This window comes from Schistocerca gregaria, chromosome 1 (genome assembly GCF_023897955.1).
Source record: "Schistocerca gregaria isolate iqSchGreg1 chromosome 1, iqSchGreg1.2, whole genome shotgun sequence".
Taxonomy (NCBI): Eukaryota; Metazoa; Arthropoda; class Insecta; order Orthoptera; family Acrididae; genus Schistocerca; species Schistocerca gregaria.
The window spans coordinates 373,055,098-373,076,309 of NC_064920.1; the positions used below are offsets into that span (position 1 = coordinate 373,055,098).

General features: G+C 39.0%; 1 protein-coding gene across 2 annotated transcripts in view; it reads right to left on the minus strand.

Moving 5' to 3' along the window:
* LOC126347021 (replication stress response regulator SDE2) overlaps window positions 1-21,212 on the minus strand; it is a 59,541-nt gene that overhangs the window by 18,329 nt on the left and 20,000 nt on the right. For both annotated transcript variants that reach the window (XM_050002236.1, XM_050002237.1), the window contains exon 3: window positions 9,284-9,395. In XM_050002236.1, coding sequence (XP_049858193.1) covers window positions 9,284-9,395 — 112 coding nt within the window. The remainder of the gene's footprint in view (window positions 1-9,283; window positions 9,396-21,212) is intronic.

The following is a 21,212-nucleotide window of genomic DNA, read 5'->3' on the forward strand; positions in this document are numbered from 1 at the left end:
TTCTCAGCCTAACGGTTTCGGTTAACAATGACCATCTTCACATCTGCAGCAAAACATGGGAAAAAACAGAAATACAACTGGCAGAACATGATCAAAAGTACTATTAACGCACATATGAATTTATGCACTTTAAATAAATGAGGCATACCTGTTTTATAAAAACATGTCCTAATATACTGGAGCCATAATGGCATTGTCAAATGCTAAACACAACATCAGTGTCAGCATCGTCACACATATAAAAATAATAGTATACACAAGAATCTCTTTTCAGCAGCACTATTGTTCAAAACAAACTCCCGTACGATATCCAGAAAATGTTTGTGTTTCAAGCTTGCCAAATTTTGCTACTGTAGGCATAAAAATATTCTTCGATGATAATTGTAAAATGTAAAATAAAGAGAGATACAAACAGTAAAGTCTGTAGCGGATTTATACAATGTAAAAGTCATTACAGTAATAAAACTCAATGAATTAAAACACAACAAAAGTTACAATGCTAAAACGGCAAAAATTAAGAGACCGTAATTCAGATACGCTGAAGTGGCGATTATGTCATAAATAATAAACAGCTTTCAGAGTACACAGAATAATACTAAAATTACAAAACAAATAACTAAAGAAGCCCAATGAATGAGGACAGAGTGACATGGTTAATCAGTACCCTCTTAACTTTTTCCTTTTTAACAATCTAACTGTTTTCATTTATTACTATAAAGACTTTTGCACCTAATAAGCCCATTAAAGACTTTACTGGTTGTACCCTTCTTTACTTCACATCGTACAATTATCACTGAAGAAAATGTTTACATGTACAGTAGCGACAGTGGCGAGCTTGAAACACAAGCTGGCTGAAACCGGTAGTCTGAAAATATACAAGTTTGTGACCGAAGACGTGAAATGAAAGAAATTTGTTCTATATTTTTGAGTCAGTGTTCCATTCATGACCAGCAGCTTGTGAAACTTTGAAAAAATTTATTTTAGGACTTCGTGTACATAGATATTATATTAGATAAAATTGGTAAATGGCTTAGAAAAGTGGAGGTTGTACCCATCTGCATCCAATAAAGTCGGATAACAGTTGAAACACCACAAAACTAGAGAATATAATCATTATGCCCAGTCAGGTATCTAGACATTGTTCATCAGTCTATATAACCCACACCGGCTCTGTTTTAATGCATGTTTTAGGGAACACCAGCATCTCAGCAAGTCAAAATCAGCAGTGAATAACTGCTTGAAAAATAATAGTCATTCTATCTCAGATAAACACAGACTGCAGTATTTTACATCTTCAGCCTAAGATGAAACTGAAATTCTCCACAGCGTTCACCATGATCTATTGTTCATCTACAATGGAAAACCCCACTTAAGCTTCTTTCTTGAAGCAGCGTTCAACTTCACCTCTTTCCTCTTTCTACTTTCTGATAATTATGCGTTGCATATGTACTTTTAACAGTATTATTAATTTCTGATTATGGCACGTTACTGGAATTTTGCTATATGTATAGCCACTTAATAAATCGCATATGTTTATCACTTACAGCAAAATCTTTATGGTTCAGTTAGTTCTTATCCTACACACTTAAGAATTCTACTTTCAGTAGAATTCTTCACAGTTTTAATGGTTTTACTAACTTCTAATTATTGCATACTACTGGAATCCTACTCAATTTATGGCCACAAAATGACATGTGCCTTCACTTATGGCAAGAAATTTGTTGCTCATTTAGGGTTTATTCTGCACAGGTCTTTCTATGCTACTAGCTTTTCAGTTACAGGTTATCACATGATCATTTTGTTTCCCTATTTTTGTGTGTTCATTAATCCTTCAAGATCTGTATTATTCTACTTTTTCGCATGCCTTTTGCATCGTCTAGATCATTTTATAACATTTTAATCTTTTATCATGCATTTAAAATTGTCAATTTAAATGTAAATGGACAGGCTAGTTGATCTCATGCCATTCACTTCCAGTCGTCCTAACAGACAGCTCTAGTAGTATCACACCATAGTTTACCAACTGAACTACTTCCTTCTGAGCTTGAGTATGGCAGTCTCCTCTGCCTTACCCAGCCAGTCTCACGGGATTTGGGGTCGCAGCACCGACTTAGGTGTTCTGGTTCTTATACATGGCTCTTAACCTAGGTAGTTTCTCTTTTATTACTAAATGGTGCCATGGTATTTTTATATACCCCATTCTCATTTTTTAACATACTTATCCCAGTTCCTGTTAGAATTTTACAAATAATATTCCTAGTTCATTTATATTTATGCCCACAAGCATATGTAAAGGTTATTTGTAGTGCTCTTATCTTGTTTTTTATGAGTAATTGGACCTGATGATGGGATCTGTCAGCCCAAAACCAGCCATAAAATTGAAGGGGTGATTTCCATGTCTAGTTGATATTGGATACTGTCTTTCTGTCTCTCAGTATTTAAACTATACGTCTTATCACAGTCCATGCATTATGTGCTTTTATGCAGTAAATATTTGTCTTCATTTATATGATATTTTTTTTATTGTAACAGAAATGAATGAAAGAAAGAAACAGTCAATTACTCCCACATCATTGTAAGCCACTCACACCATAAAAGATTACTTAAAATTGCCTTTCCTGTGAAAGTTATTCCTTCCTTTTTCCCAAGGTTTACGAACAATTTTGCCGCTTCTGAAAACAGAGCAGCTACTATTTCCACAAAAGCTCCATTAATTTTTTTTTTTTTTAGTCAACTTATAGTGTTTATGACTGTCCAGATTATATGGAAAGACCAAACCTCCCACAGTAAAATGACTGCAAAACCTCATGGCATTTCAATATGGTGTGAAATTACATGTTACACTAAAGATGAAGCAATTTCATCAGAAAATATAACACAATAAACAGCTTTAGCTTAAACAACATACTGCAACCAGTGATAAACATGAGTATACCCTACTTTCCTTCAGTCTGCCGCAAAAGACAAAAACATTAAAGAGTAAAATCTTAATATTTTTACAATACCAGAATGTCCATCACATTATTTCATCAAAGCAGGAATGGGAAAGATACAAACCTTGGAGAGAGTACACAACTAAGTATTACAACAATCATCCAAAAGAAAAGTGCAAATAAAAAAAACCTTGCCACGTTTTCTGTGCAATGGTCAACACTGAGTTGCAACAGCAATATACAACGAATGTTTGTTACAATTAATACGTAAAAAATGTATTCTTATAACCAAAAAGGAAAAGTTATAACTCAGTTTCTAGCGGTCAGGGCATTCCAAGTGGGTAACAGGAAAACAGCTGTAATGTTCAAAGTGAAAAGAGCAATGTCCAAAACTAACTAGGTACTACAGAAAACAGAGTGAGGAAGAATATTACATTACTACATAAAGAACTAGTGTGGCAACAGGTATCATTGTGCCTTCCACAATTACTTTGTCGAGACCCTCCACATTTATATTCCCCAGGAGACCTTTACAGTGTATGGCAAAGATTTGGACTTACTGCTAAGGTCACATCGATGAGTAAGGAAGTAAGACAATGCTCAATTCTTCTTGGAATGTCAACTAACAGAATTTCATCAGTATATGAAATGCACAGTGGCACTCTTGTGGCATCAGCCAGTGGAATTGGATGAGCACCTCTCTGATGTTTCTGAGGTTACTAAACAAATCTGAGATGAAACACACTGCTCTTCTTTGAATCTTCTCTATAGTGCTACTAAATTTACTTGAAGAGTCCAATACTGATGGGCAATGGCTACAAATCAGTTGCACTATGATTTTTGTAGGATAACTCTTTTACAGGCGAATTATGTTTTTCTAGGATTTTTCCAATGAACCAGTCTCGGATTCGTCTGTCCTACTACTATTAATAAGCGGTAGTTTTGCTTTAAGTCATTCTCAAGATATATTCTTGAATGTTTTGGCTTGTGAATAGTTCCTTTGATTAATTGCCAATGATGCAATAAGACACAATGGGTCTTTCTGCACATTTATACACAATATGTTACATGCCTATCCCTGCACCAAGCATCAGTCCTCAACAAATCTTTCTGCATTTCACAACATTATTTTCTGGAGTTGTGATTTCCATACATTCAACAGCATCACCCACAGACATCCTCACTTCACATCTGACTGACCACCACATCAATTATATAGTGTGTCCACAATTAAACTTCCAGTTTCAAACTGCTGTAGAAAGAGAATCACTGCTCAGAACGATGTCAAATTTTATCATCATCATATTATTGACGTGGGGGGTAACACAATGAAACAAAAAAATTTCTATGAAAATTTGACCAATAGGTGGCACTGTAAGCATAAAAATATGCGCATCAACAATTGGACGGCACATGCCTGTTCATCATTTCGCTCGAGATGCACAGCTTCACTGTCTCAATGATGGATAATGTACTGCTAATAAAGCTTTTTTACAAGAATGATGACTGTATGCTAGTAGAGCCGCAGAAGTTCTGGACACTCAAGGGTATGGAAAATGGCATTGGTCCAATGACTTAAGTGTCAGGAGAAAATGATTACAATTCTTTTGAAGTGACAATGTGGCAGAGGGAGAAAAGCTGACAATCTGTCTGTCGACGATGTGACCACAGCACTGAAGGAGGAGTTGAGCGGTGGTGTATAAACATCCAGTGCATAGGAAATTGTCCAAACATTGGACATGCCCCGAGCACAAAGCATCAAATACTACAAAACATCCTACATCGCTATCCACACTAATTCACTTATGTTCAGGAGTTGCTCCCTGCTGGCCCGCCAGCAAGGCAAATGTTCACTCTCGAATTTCTTGCTCGCATGGAAGTGGACAATGAATGGCCATGGAACATTCTGATGCCAATACATGGAATTACAGAACATGGGCAACAGAAAATCCGCACACACATCAATTGGTATCACTCCATTCTGCAAAGGTGGCTGTGTGGTACAGGTTGACGGGATCATTTATCGCAGGACCTTTTGAGGAGATTAGTATTGTGGGTTCGGTTACCTGTATTGTAACTGGTAAACATTATGAGAGTCTTTTGCTCCCCAACATCATTCCAACCCGTCAACACAAGGAAATAGAGGTAGGATCATTTTTATGCAAGACATTGCTCCTCTTCACACTGCAAAGCCTGTGAAATGGCTGTTGCACAGGTATTTCATAAATACTATAATCATCAGACATGTAACATCTGGCTGTGGGGTTATCTGAAAAATGTTGTGTCCAGTGTTCCAATTATGAACATAACTGTGTGTTGCGAAACACTTTCTGAATGTGACCCCCAAGACACACTGATTTGTTGTGGAATATATTGTTTCTCGATTTCAACTTATGGCAGAAAACAGTGGGCAGCATATTGACCATGTCTTTTTCAGTCTCACAACAATCAGAAAGTGATACCATTTTGCTTTTTATGTGGTTTTTAGCCTCAAGACAATTGAAAACTGATGCCACTTTGCCTTTTATTTCTAGCTGATGTGGTATGACCTTGCCATGGTGGATAGGCTTACCTTACTAACAGAACCACAGCTGCTGACAGCTGAACTAGTGCAGTCATGCACATTGAACAGTACAGATGTTGTAATGTGCAAACTTAAACCATATCCATCGTATTGTAATTCATCTGACATTTGTACATTAATATGCTTACAGTGTCATCTATTGGTTAAATTTTTGTTAAATTCTGTTTTTGTTCCATGACATTTCCCTCCTGTGTTAGTAAAATGGGGTTCAAAATTGACATCATTCTAAGCAGTGATCTCTTTCTACAGCATTTTGAAACTGGAACTTATAATTGTGGGTGTCCTGTATGGCAGCAGGAGCCTGATTAACACTTCCTTGTAGTACGTCCAAAGCCATTTTCATATCTGACAGCTACTCCCACTAAGAGCAGTGTACTGAGATCTAGCTGCTTCAGTGTTCAATCCAATTACAATACTTGCCTTACATTTTGTAGCATCATATTTTGTTCACCAACATTTCGGAACTGTACCGAATACATTACAGAAGTCTAGCAACAGAATATCAACCAGGGTGCAGCCACATACTGCCTTCTGGATCTCCTGGATGAACAAAGCCAGTTTAAATTCACAGAAACCACTGTTTGCAGAATCCTTTTCTATTCCTGCAAAGGATATTTTTAGACACAGGGAATATCAAGAAACAGAAGTGTATAACTATGTGCATCTGTCCAATGAATCTTCTTGAAAACGGGAATTACCCACTCATTTTCCCAATTGCCTGAGTGCCACATTTCTCCAAAAACAGACAATAAATGGGTGGAAAGAACTATTACTGTTCCATTACACAATTAGTGACAAATCACTGGAAACAACAATTTCAAAATATCCAGGAGCAACCATTAAGAGCAACCCGAATTTGAAGGACCCTTCCAAACAAGAAGTAGGCTGAAACTCATTGGTAGAATAGCAAGGAAATGTCACTTATTCCTGGATGAAGTGTCTTATGAGACACTTGTTCAGTTGATTCTTGGGAGTTTCTTATCAGTGTGGGAGCCCTAACAGGTAGGATTAATAGAGGAGGTCTAATGAATAGATGAGATCTAATGAAGAGCAGCACATTATGTCATTTGTTTGTTTATAATTGTAAAATCCAGGGTGAAATAATGACAATTTTATGAAGAGGATAGAGTGTTTCTCGCCATACAGTGGAAATATTGAGTCGCTTACAGGTGCAACTAAAAGACTACTAAACATGTCAGCTTTCAGTCAGAAGGCCTTCTTCTGAAAAGAAAATATACACACACGACAACACTGTCTCTCGCAGCTGGGACCAGGCTGCAAGCAACTTTGCATGATGGGCGAAGCAATCTGGGTGATGGAGGTAAGGAAGAGGCTGGGGCAGGGAGGGAGGATGGAGAGCAGGGTAAGGGATGAGTACAGAAAAATGCTGTTTGTGGGAATATACAGAGATGAGACCACAGAGGAGGATTCCCCTTACAACTCAGTAACATCCAGAACTGGAAACAACTGAATAACATTCTCCACCAAGGTTTCAACTATGTCTCATAATGCAATGAATGAGGAATGTCCTACCCATTATCCTTCCCACATCTCCCACAGTGGTATTCCGTCACCCACCAAGCTTACACAATATCCTTGCGCATCCCTAGAGAACCTGTGTCCCCAACCCTTTGCCTCATGGATCACATTCCTGTAATAGACCTAGATGCAATGCCTGTCCCATACATCCTCCTCCCACCATCTACTGCAGTCTGGTCACAAGCATGCTGCAACCACAGTGCTTTGTTCTATGTGGACATGACTATCAACATTGACTGTCTGCCTGATTGGCCACCAACAAACAGTGATCAAGAAACAGCTGCACCACCCAGCTGCTGGCACATGTCCAACACAATATTCCTCATTTTAATGACTGCTTCACAGTCTGTGCCATCTGGACCCTTCTAACCAATACTAGCTTTTCTGCATTGCTCAGGTGGGATCTCTCCCTGCAATATACATTTCTGTCATAACCCTCCTTGCATCAATCTTCATTAGTTACTGTCCTTAACCTATCTATCCCCTTCCCTGTTCCCACTCCATAGCATTCTATTCCACAAGTGCACGCATAGTCTTGTTACTTCTTTTCTTTTCCACTCCCTCCTCCCCTGTCTAACCTTCCAACTGCACCTACCTGCCTTACCCTGTCTCCACCTCGCCCCTCTATGCTCCCACAGACAGCACTTTACTGTCCACCACCCATAGTCTGCTCTCCCTCCTCCTTCCCTCCCCAGCCTCCTCCTCACCCCCACCACCCTTCATGCGTAATTGCTCGCAGTCTGGGCCCGGTAGCCAAAGACAGCAGTCGCGCGCGCGTGTGTGTGTGTGTGTGTGGGGGGGGGGGGGGTCTTTTTCGGATGAAGGCCTTCTGGCCAATAGGTAATATTTTTAGTAGTCTTTGTTGCACCTGTCTGCAACTCAACATCTCCACTATATAGTAACAATCTCTTCTTTTCATAATATTGTTATTATTTAGTACATGTGAGACAGCTACAGTACTCACCTAAAATCCTCATGTAATGCTGGTTCCTGAAACTACATAAACAGGTCGTTACGGGATAGTTACAGTTTTTAAATTTCTCAGCAACTCTCTCCCATGAATCGAACAACTCCATTAATAAACAAAACAGCAAATGGTAGGAAACAACAGTGGTACCAAAAGCACCCCCTGCCACACATTGTATGATGCACTTGGAATTTGTAATAACCTCATCACGTAAAAACAGTTTCTTTACAATGGTAATTATGCCACCATCATAATTGTCTAGCCTATCCCTGTGATATATATTCCAATCTGACTTTTACATTTCACTGCTATTCACTTCTGATTCCAACCTGCTTTATATTCCCAGTAAAATGTGAGTTTTATTAGCATTAATAAAACACCAATTCTAGGATTCTAGCAGGGACACATTAAAATATTAGCATCTCCTCTTCCTGATCTGCCTAATTAATGTAGCTAATCTGTTTCTTTAAAGTTTAGTGCCACCTATAGATTGCTGCATGTAGAGACATAGCTCTGCCCCTCTAATACAGTGCTGTGTGTCCAGGGGCTATAAGATTAGCCCCCACTTATCATCATAAGTTCAGTTTTTATGATAAGGGGCTGTACGTAACACACACGTCAAATAATTGTTTCATCATTTATTTTAGCATGAAAAGCAGTCAAACACAACATTGTACACTGAAATAGTAACCATTACTGCACTATTACTGCATACTGCATGATTGGCAACAACCAGAAACAGCAAACTAATAGGCCAAAGTCTCCCAAATTCTACTTATTTGAAACAAGAAAGCTGAGATGACAATAAATAGAAAAAGTGTACGAGTAATAATGCGAGTGAGATGTGACAATGAAGACAAACATTTATTTTATGTTTTACATCGATCACGCTTTTTTTAAATACGTGCATGACCAGCAACAGCAAAACAAAAAAAGAGAACTTTTTAATCTCCTAATCATATCAGCATTATCATTTCAATCTGCCAAGTTAGCACGACTTTCCATCCACTTCTCATATACACTACAAGTGCACTAAACTGGGTTTACTCCAATATGATGCAAGCATGAAATACAGCATATTCAAAAACAAATGCAAAACAATAGTATCTAATACCATTTACAACTCTTTACAATCATCAAAAAAAATTAAATTTGTGGTGAGCTCCTCAAAGCATCCACAACTGAACAATAAATGCTCTGTAAGATCACATACTTCTAACAAAATACAATTTTTGTGTAAAATATCTATGTTTATGTCACCTTTTCTCTTCATTTATATCCCTCAGCCGTCGCCCACTCAGGTCTCTGCATGCCTCTCTATTAGTTGTTTTTTCTATTTGTGCACCGATTGCCCTAAGCATGGATCCAAAACCTATTGAAGAATAAAATTTATTTTTAACTCTGTATGATAATTGCCTAATTAACAAGAGAATGCATATAAAATCACAAAAAATGTAAAATAAGCAAAAGGCAACCACTCATCTACAGCAGACAGAAACAAGTAACAGAAACAGTATTCACACTAACTTTTGAATTCTTGCCTTTTTCCTAGCAAAAATACACACATTCATGCACACAACCATACAGACAACAAAATGCACATTTCTAAGCCTGTTGTGAGACTAATTACTGATTATTGATTGTTGAGAACAACTGCCTGGGCTGATGAAGGTGGGGAGACATAAGTGGAAGATGCACAACACAAGGAGAGGGTAGAGGGTTAGTGCAAGACAAGTCTTTCAGCTGATATAACTCAGCAGCTGGACAACAAGATGAAAGGAAGAAAGAGGGACAAAGAGCTTATAAGATATGTAGAAAGGGAGGGGGGGGAAGGGAAAGGGCGGATTAGAGGGACTCCACATACTGAAGGAGGAGGAAGAGTGGTGGGAGTACACGGTATGAATGGGAAGGAGAAGTGTCAACATAAGAGAGAAGGGAGAAAAGTACAGTGAGGAAGTGGAAAACAGATTGGCGGAGGTTTAGGCTATGGCGATTGCGAGTGCACAATATGCTGGACAGACAATTCTCACAGGCATAGTTCATAGAAGCTTGTGCTGGAAAGAAGTATCCAAATGACTGCACAGTGAAGCAGTTGTCAACGTAATTTTTGCTGTGGTGTGCAACATGTTCATCAACTGGATGGTCAAGTCTGTCATTTGCCACAGTTTGGAAGTGGCCATTCTTGCAAAGTCATAGAATGCTGTACAGTAACTGCAGCAAAGCCAGTATACAACATATCTAAATTCACACTTAGCCCTGCCCTTTATTCGACAGGAAAACCCTGTGACTAGACTGTTGGAGGTGTGGGTGGGCGTGTGGGACAGGTATTAAAGCTGGACCAACTGCATGGAATGGCCCTTGGAAAGCTGAATTGGAAAAGGGATGGAAAAGTACATCATGTATGTCAGGTGGATGGCAGAACACAACTTTGGGTGATGTGGGTAGGATTTTGGGTGACATATCCCTCATCTCAGGGTACAATGAGAGGTAGCCTAATCCCCAACTGAGTGTGGTTGAGATTTGCAAGGCCATGGTGATATTGGGTGATAAGAAGAGTGCTGGTTGGTGGCTGGTTAACAGGTTTACTGATGTTGGGGGAGATGGCGTGGGAGAGCTGGAAAAGATAGTGTCTATCAGTAAAGGTTCTGGTATGATTATCAGTATATTTCAACAACTCCAGCTTTCCACTACAGAAACTGCATCTCTAGGTGGTGAGGATGTAAGGAAGGAACTTTTTGGCATGGAGTGCATGACAGCTATTGAAGTGGAGGTACTTTTGGTGGTTGGTGCACTTGTTATGAGCAGACGTATCAAGGGAGCCATCTGAGAGTTGGAGATCAATATCCAGGCAGGTGACTTGTTAAGTTGAGAAGGACCAGTTGAAGCAGATTTGTAGGTGATGTGGTTATGGAGGAAAGAATAAATGTTTCCAGGGGACATTTGGAAAGGTAGTGTTCCATAGCTGTAAGGCCATGGGCATGAGAGATGATAGTGAATAAGGATACTGCATTAACAGTGATCAACAAAAAGTCTAGTGGTAACAGGACAGGAACTGTGGAAAAGATGTGAAGGAAATGAGCCTTGTCTCGGCTGTAGGACAGGAAATTTTGGGCAACAGTTTTGAGGTGTTGGGCAACAAAGCAAAGATGCATTCTGTGGAAGCACTATACCCAACCACAATGGTACAACCTGTAGGGAGACCTGTTTGCAGACTTTGGGGAGTGGGTAGAAAGTAGGAATTTGGGGTAGGGGGTGGTGCTAGTGTAAGGAGGGAGGTGGATTCAGGTGTCAGGTTTTGGGATGGACCTAGGGGTTAGATGAGCTGCTGGAGGTCATGTTGGACTTCAGGAATGGGATTATGGTCATAAAGTTTGCATGCAGAGGTGTCTGAAAGTTGGCGGAGATGTTCGGCTCAATGGAGAGGAACTTAGGAAAGGAAGGTGAGGCCCTGTTGGAAGTGAGGAATTTCGAAAAGATTACCATGGGATAACTGGATGGAAAATGGAAAGATCACAATTAGAGGGAAGTTAGAACTGTTTCAAATGAGGTTATATATGGAGTTTTGCCTGGATGTTGTCAATGGATGGGACAAAAATGTCTCCACTGCAAAGAACAAGTAAAGGAAAGACGGTCCTTCACAAGTTGAGTATGGTTGAAATTAGGTTAGGTACTAAAGATGATTCCTTAACAAAGCACGGAGACTTCTGCAGGGATGCAGAAAGATTGACAAGTGTTACATGTTAGGAGTAGGGTGTTTCATAGACGATTGAGCAAGTTTTTGGGGACATGGACGGCCGAAGTCAGCAAGGGATGGTACAGAAGCTATGAGCAGTTGGCAGGGGGAGAGGGGGGGGGGGGGAGAGTTGGACTAGAGTGGTAGGCTCTTACTCAGCTATATACAATCCCTTGCAGATATAAGAGTAGCTGGGATAGCTTCCTCGAATGAAGCTGGAAATGCTGTTCCAACTGCTGAAAAGCAAATTTCTACTGCAGTGATGGCATTCAAGAAGTTGTGGCCACAGACTGAACGGATTTTTGGAAATATTGGAGGCTGTCATGTATGGTATGAGCTTGGTTTGTATGATTATGAAGGACTTGATTGGTGTGCATGAGGGACTGATGGAATAGGAAAGAAGGAGATTCTTGCAGTAGGATGGGTGACAGCCTGGGATGCCAATTTATTGGTAAGGTGGGATACCATGTGACACATAAGATTTCAAGACAAGGATGTGCGACTAGAGTTCTGCAAGGACAAAAGATAGTTTTCAGAACTGGCAGAGACAGATAGAGCAGGAGTTCATGGTGGGATTGTCGGGAGACAAAAGGATTAAAATATTTACTGAAAAAAATTGTTTAAACAGACTGAAAATAAGAAAACTGACACTTCTGGTTGAAGTGTTATAATGGAAATAAATCATAGGCGGTATACAGAAAACCATGCAGAAAGTTAGAAGGAAGCTCAAAAAAATGTTTTAAAGAAGCAGGAAGAAATAGGCATGCTCACAATGAAATATGTTCAACTGCAAATTACACACACAACAGTGAGAAATGCACTACAGTACAATGTTATCATAAATGAACACAAGTAATAAGCTAACAGTCAAGTTGGGCATCATGAATTGGCAGTGGAGAATATGTTAAAAACAGATATGGAGCGAACTGATGCAAGGTGCACATTCTTTGCAGGAATGTGCTGTAAACTACAGGAACACAGTGGGATATATTAGTTGTAAATATTTCTCTATTCACAATAGGGAGGAGAAAGGTACTCATTCACGAGTCCTCAATTATCAAATAAAATTTTAAAGTTCGTCTGAAAGACCACAGAATAACAAGTGAGGTCATGAGTACTACAAAATTTAAAACAACCAAAATAAGAGTAACACCAATAAATTTATTTAGGCAGTATTTTAAATAAGTTATGATACTGTCATATGTCACTTAATAACCATGGTAAGGAACATTCAGGTAGAATGTTTATAATTAGGAGTAAAGGAGAGTTAATAGCTATTGCACATCAGCTTTTAGAGGACTGTAAGTCATGAATCAACATGAATTGTTGCAGCCAGCAAGAAATCACAATGGTACAATCCACTTTCTCATGAACACATCTCATTGGGTAATCACAGCAGAGGACAGACCAAGAATATCTGGATTGGAATAGTAAACAATTAAGGCAAAGGTATTATTATTATTATTATATTATTATCATTATTATTATTATTATTCACTGGCTAAACAATACTGAATCTGCTAGCATTATTCGTCTCTTTGTTTCTCTCTTCAATTTTTACTCCCCATGTTTCTCTCCAGTACTAAATTGGTGATACCTTGAAGCCTCAGAATGTGTCCTGAAGCCTCAGAATGTGTCCTAGCAACTAATCCCTTCTTTTAGTCAGGTTGTACCAAAATTTCTCTTGTTCCCAATTCTCATTAGTTACATGACCTACCCATCTAATCTTCAGCATTCTCCTGTAGCACCAGATTTCCAAAGCTTCTGTTCTCCTTTCGTCTAAACTATTTACCGTCCAAATTTCAGTTCCACACATAGCTGCACTCCATCCAAATACTTTCAGAAAGGACTTTCTCACACACAAATCTATACTCAATGTAAACAAATTTCTCTTCTTCAGAAACGATTTTCTTACCACTGCCAGTCTACATTTTATATCCTCCTACTTCGACCATCAGTTATTTTGATTCCCAAATAGTAAAACTCATTTACTACTGTAAGTGTCTCATTTCCTAATCTAATTCCTTCAGCATCACCTGACTTAATTCGTCTACATTCCATTATCCTCGTTTTGCTTTTGTTGATGTTCATCTTATATCCTCGTTTCAAGATATTGTTCCATTCCATTCAATTGCTCTTCCAAGCCCTTTGCTCTGTCTGCAAGAATTACAATGTCATCAGCAAACGTCAAAGTTTTTATTTCTCCTCCCTGGACTTCAATACCTACTCCAAATTGTTCTTTTCCTTCCTTTACTGCTTGCTCAATATACAGACTGAATAACATCAGGGATAGGCTACAACCCTGTGTCACTCTCTTCTCAACCACTTCTTCCCTTTCATTCCCCTCATCTCTTACAATTGTCATTTGGTTTTTGTACAAATTGTAAATAGCCTTTCACTCCCTGTATTTTACCCCTGCCACCTTTAGAATTTGAAAGAGTATTCCAGTCAATAATGTCAAAAGCATTCTCAAAGTCTACAAACATTATAAACGTAGGTTTGCCTTTGCTAACCCTATTTTATATGAGAAATCGTAGGGTTGGTATTGCCTCACGTGCTCCTACATTTCTCTGGAATCAAAACTGGTCTTCCCCAAGGTCAGCTTCTACCAGTATTTACATTCTTCTGCAAAGGATTTGTGTCAGTATTTTGCAGCCATGACTTATCAAACAAGTAGTTCAGTAATTTTTGCACCAGCCAGCCCCTGCTTTCTTTGTAAATGGAATTATTATATTACTCTTGAAGTCTGAGGGTATTCCACCTGTCTCGTACATCTTGCTCACCTAATGTAAGAGTTATTTCATGACTGGCTATCCCAAGGTTATCAGTAGTTCTAATAGAATTTTGTCTACTCCTAGGGACTTGTTTCAACTTCAGTCTGAACAGTGCTTTGTCAAATTCTTCACGCAGTATCTTATCTCCCTTCTCATTTTCCTCTACATCCTCTTCCCTTTCCATAATATTGCCCTCAAGTACGTCTGCCTTGTATAGAACCTCTACATACTCCTTCCATCTTTTTCCTTTCCCTTCTTTCCCACCTGAGCACTTTATTTTCATACAGACAGGTCTCTTTTCTCCAAAGGTCTCTTAAATTTTCCTGTAGGCAGTATCTATCTTGCCCCTAGTGATATATGCTTCTACATCCTTGCATTTGTCCTCTAGCCATTTCTGCTTAGCCATTTTGCACTTCTTGTCAATCTCATTTTTTAGACATTTGTCTTCCCTTTCGCCTACTTTATCACATTTTTATATTTTCTCCTTTCATTGATTAAATTCAACATCTCGTGTTACCCAATGATTTTTACTAGCCCTCGTCTTTTACCTACTTGATCCTCTGCTGCCTTCACTATTTAAAACTATCCATTCTTCTTCTGCTGTATACCTTTCCCCCGTTCTTGACCATCATTCCCTAATGCTCCCTCTGAATCCCCCTACAACCCCTGGTTCTTTCAGTTTATCGAGCTTCCATCTCGTTAGATTCCTACCTTTTTGCAGTTTCTTCAGTTTTAATCTGCAGTTCATGACCAATGAATTGTGGCCAGAGTCCACATCTGCCCCTGGAAACGTCTTATAAATTAAAATCTGGTTCCTAACTCTCTGGCTAACTATTATATAATCAATCTGAAACCTTTGAGTGTCTGCAGGTCTATTCCATGTATACAGCTCTCTCTTATGATTCTTAAGCCAAGTGTTAGCTATGATTACATTATACTCTGGTCAAAATTCTAACAGGCAACATCCTCTTTCCTTCCTTTTACCCAGTCCATATTCACCTACTACTTTTCCTTCTCTTCCTTTTCCTACTACTGAATTCCAGTCCCCCCTGACTTACATTTTTATCTCCTTTAACTTTATGAATAATTTCTTTTATCTCATAATACATTTCCTCAATCTCCTCCTCATCTGCAGCACTAGTTGGCATATAAACTTGTACTACTGTGGTGAGTGTGGGCACCATGTCTGTCTTGGCTACAATAATGCATTCAGTATGCTGTTCATAGTAGCTTATCTGCATTTTTATTTTTCTAACCTACCTGCCCAATTCAGGGATCTGACATTCCACACTCCGATCCGTAGATCACCTGTTTTGTTTCTCCAGATAACGACATCCTCCTGAGTAGTCCCCGCCAAAAGATCCGAATGGGGGACTATTTTGCCTCCAGAGCATTTTACCCAAGAGGATTCCATCATCATTTAACCATACAGTAGAGATGCTTGCCCTTGGTAAAAATTACGGCCTTAGTTTCCCCTTAAATTCAGCTGTTCACAGTACCAGCACAGTAAAGTTGTTTTGGTTTATGATAGAAGACCAGATCAGTTAATCTGCAATAAATATGAAGCTCACACATCTCTCACATTCAGGTAGCTAATGCTGTTATAAATGAACTTGGGTGAAAGGAAATCTTGGAATGTTGGAGTCAAATGGTCAGTAAAAGTAATAACATTAAAAAAGGGTCCTACCTGTTCCCACAGTATCATTCTTGGTTCCTAGAATCCCATTACTAAAGGGGAAACAATGAGCCAAAAATAATACATGTGTTTAACGCGAGTAATAGCGTCACAGGTCTCTCAGAAAGAAATGTTCTATAACTTACTTGTCAAACATGCTGAATACCGGTATAGCAAGAAGTACCATCAATAGCAAAAAGTAATTGCAAAAGTATGTTCAAATAAGTCAAATTTCACGTGTGATGGTATCTTGTGAACAGTTGCCTAACAGATTATTTTTATGCAGTACAAATTCTTTTATGTAGGATTCAAATGCAGCCACAGCAGAAGGGTCAGAATTAGAGTTGTGCACAATGCTGGTTTCAGCCTGGCCAGCCCATGTGTCACTTGCTGGCCCCTACGTGTCACACGATAGCTTGCGGGGTTGGCGCAACCATCCACTGCACTAAAGACAGCACGCTTGCAGGTCAACCCATCAGTCTGTCAGTCTGCTGTACTGTGCACTCTGCTACCAAGCAGCGGTCCAGCCTGTTGCATGTGCTGCAGTCCACTGTTTCTGTGGTTACATAGACTTTCCCAGAGTAGTGACTAATGATACTCTTTTTGGGTATACAGCCAGATAATGTAGTCATCTTGACATAATATTTCAACAGACCAACTGGCTGCCGTCTTCAAGTGGGTATGCTGATGTACAATCTCGCCAGAACTGAGTTCCAAACAGATTTGGCAGCTCCTCTGTATGGAAACTCAGTTCCAGAGAGACTGGGCATCAGCATACTAACCTGAAGATGGCAGCCAGTTGGTTTGTTGAAATAATGTGTCAAGACTACTAAATTATCTAGCTACATACCTGAGAAGAGTATCATCACAATTTGTCTACGTCTGCTACATCCTAAAACTTCTGTGGAAAAGATATGGCTCTCACATAGTGTACTAGTTTATGCTTAGGGCAGTAATAGATTCATACATTGTGACTGTTAGTGGTTCCACCCTATTTGAGCAATGTCTTTAGTTCTGATGATGAACAACTTGGATATTAAGAATCTATCCAAAGGTATTCTTTAATTGTTATCGCTATCAATGCACCCTTGTGATCACAAAAAACACCTACATGAATACTGGAACTGGTTGGAAGTAAAATTATGATCTGGCACTACTATGTAGTATACATGGCCAAATATTCTTCGAAAGTGCTGCCCACATGTCCCTGCACATTTAATTGAAATTATAACAAAGGAGGAGAAATATTACGATTTGCAGACAGAGGTAGAATTTAATGCAGCAGGCCAGTGGGACTTGTCAATCCCTGGCCTGATGGGTTGTGCTCAACTACAGTGTCCTGTGATTCGAATGGGCTGTCCCTGAGCTGGACAGGTGTTGTTGCATATGAGCCCATAACATCATTTTAACTCCACGCTAACCAAAACTCCTTCGGGTAGCTTATTCATTTTGACAACATTGTGAGACACCATGTCATACTCTAACTATTTTTGTGTTTCATGGTGTGTATCTAGTGACTAACTGAACTACAATTTTTGCTTCAAGCAACCAATTTTTATTTGTTATCAACTCTGGGCCACCTTCAGCAATACACACACACACACACACACACACACACACACACACACACACACACACACACACTTGAAGAGCAATCTGTCAAATTACTAACTGGCTAATAGGCAGTCATAATTTTACCCCCCGCCTTGCCTGATCTCAAAATGTCTTGTATTCTTTTCAAAGTACCCCCCTCTTTCTTCCACTTTCCTGATATTCTAATTTGCATTTGTATGGCATTTCATTTTCCACTGCATTAACATAATCCCTGAAGAGGAAAATATTGAATTTTGTGGTTTGACTGCTGTTTGTCACAACTGACCATCTGCAATCTGCACCATCCTCTTTAAATCCAAATTACAAAATATACGGCCAAAAGGCAGCAACACATTTCAAGTGCAGTCTGTTTTAGATGAAATGGATTCTTACAACATAAAAATAATTCACTTCATGTAAACATTCTGGTTTCTGGAGTTCAATGGTCACTTCTCTTTCAAGGACTTAATTACTTGGCAATATTCACTAAAAATAATGAAGGCTGTAATAGATCTTAACACAGAAAACAAAAGCAATGTATTTCAAGTATTCACAACTCAATCTACTTAACCAGTAATTTTTGACAAAAATGACAATAAAAGAGCATTGGGTTAGGATCAAAGAAAAGCCATCAGACGTGTGTGTGTGTGTGTGTGTGTGTGTGTGTGTGTGTGTGTGTGTGTGTGTGTTTTGTTGACACACCAAAAGCTGTAATTGTGAGTGTCTTTTTTTTGTGCCTATCACGGCTCAGCATCTCTGCTATATGGGGAGTAGCAACTTTCCTTCCATCCTGGATTTGCCAGTGTTTCATGACAATGATAGAGGTTTAAAGGAAAAATTAAGTTTCACGAGAAAAATCTAAAATAATCCACTGTCCAAAATAACCACCTTGGGCTAGAAAGATGAGTGGAAGGGAGCAATAACACACATCATTTGCTTGACTTGATTAACAAAGAGAAGCTTGCAGAAAGGATGTATGTTACATGTACAGCCTTTGCACACAAAGGGTCACGGTATTCGGAAGATGCAAAGACAGCAAACCAAATCAACTATATATTAATTTCAGAGAGACAGGAGTTTCCCCACATCTGACTAGACAGTACCAGGCTAGTACCCAAGTGCTACTTTAGTTACATGATTTGTACATTTCAGGAAAACGTTCGCACTCTTTCACATGAATAACACTATACACAGACAGTTGGGGGTGAACATATTCAATTCGGGAGAGTTATACGCTGTCGGCAGGAAGGATCCCCGTGTGGATACAAAAAAGTGTTCTGACATAGATACTACAGGGTGTATACATGGACGAGGAAAAAAAATTCTGGATTTTTCCCAGATTTCCCAGTTAAAAATACACTTTCTCCTGGATGAAAGTACACTTTTTCCATGTTAAGTAACAGCATATTTTTCCTCGGAACTGTAAAACTTATCAATCCTTTCAAAGGTTGTGGTATATAACACCAGCGTAGAACTTTGCGGCACTTTAGAAAATGAAAATCAGGGAAAAAAACAAGTTTTGGAAAGATGTCTGATGTGCAGCAACATGTATGCTGCATATTTTCCTATTACAAAAGTATTGATTCAAATTCCACCAAACACCGCATGTTGCCTTCCGAAGGATTGAAATTGAGATTGCGATGTGCTTTCGTAAGCCAGGCTTAGCTCATGTCAAGCGATCTCACCAGCCGATGACAGCAGATATTCAGAGCATAGGACATGTGATGTAGTCAGCCAATAGCAACATCACTGTTAAGTAGCGCAAACACACAAATAGGAAAAGGTAATGGTTTAAATTAATATACATAGTGCTCCTACAAGAAAAGAAAAGCTTTCACATTTAATGTTGGTCTCTAAGATTAATAAGCTGCAAGAGAAGCTAAGCTTTCGCACATAATGTTGATCTTTTTTGAGCATGTTACACTTCAAGATACAAATGTGCCAGTAAAATTTTTAACAACGACCTTCTGGGCTCGTAAATACTCTAAATGGTTGTCTTCAAAGATTTGATTTTTGAAATAGAGTCAAACGATCTGATTTAAGAAATTCATCAGACCATTCGCGCACAGAGTTCATCTTGCATAAAAGGAAATTTACTTTGAAAGTAACTCTTTTCAAACAACGATTCGGAATATTTTCCTGCGACCTGTTAGAAATAGGTTCGTTTCAACAGTTGCCAGAGAGCACCAGATAACAGGTGTCACCACAATTGTGCAGCTACGATGACGCAGGAAGCCAACACGTTCGTACATCCATAACATTAAAAGATCTTGCATTATGTCAAAAAAGAAACAAGACATTAGAGGATTCCCCAAGAGCATGGGAATTTTGTGAACCATACAAAAATGCATAATTCGGATTAAAATGCACATTCGTATGTCCAGATTCAGATGTAAATTGTCTTGGAGTATCAGTACCGTATTACCTTTTATTTTGTTCTTTATTATGGCATAATGCCATATGTGCTAGAAGATGAAATTGTGAACTTTAAATACAGTTGAAACTAGCCAATAGTGTGGAATTAAACACTTTGTTTAAAATAAATTGACTGCCTCAGCAGAAAAGATCATTGGAAGTCAAATATCTTTAACAAACCGACAAAAATGACTTCTTCGTTCTGCAAGGCGATTAACACTTGCTGTCAGAAAGGTGGAACAATGTATTTTAGCCTTCTGTCATTATGTGAATGTATTTTAATTCACTTGATAGCTCCCAGTCACAGAAATCCATTTTGTTTTCATTTGATGTGAGAGTAATAAATGGAGAGCAAACAGGAAAATCACTTAACGTAAACACGGGTTACGTGGAGACTACCAGAGCTACATTTCCGAACGGGGGCAATATTAGATAGTGGCGCTCCCCCTCCCTCGAGTGTTTGAGGTAGGACGGAAAAAAAAGGTAGACTTTTCAAAAATATCTTCATTTTGTAGCGTACATCTTTCTGAAGAGTCTGATACATAAAACATATATCTTCGGGGGAACATAAGACATGTTATTTGGTCTTAAGTGTGCCAAAGTGCAGTGCCACGCCTCTTCACACATTCTTCCATCGCACGTCTCTGTATTTCGCTCTGTGGATTTCAAATGTGTAATATTTTGTAATGGGTGCCAAACTATATTCAGGCCAGTGGAAATTAAAATGCCCTGTGGTGCCTCTCCAGCTAACAATTGGCTGGTTTGACATCCTGCCCCTCTTAAAAAAATCTCACAATTAATACTGGCTGAGGTTATTTGTAACCGGCAGAACAAGAACTCTTCAGAAAATTTGCAGTCATTACTGCCTATTAGCTAATAACTTGCTGTTGACATAAAATTAAATATAGGATACATAAAACGTAGAGACAAGAGACAAGCACAACAGTACACATTTCTTCAATCCTTAAGTTATAGCTTTTCTCTCTCTCTCATCTTGCC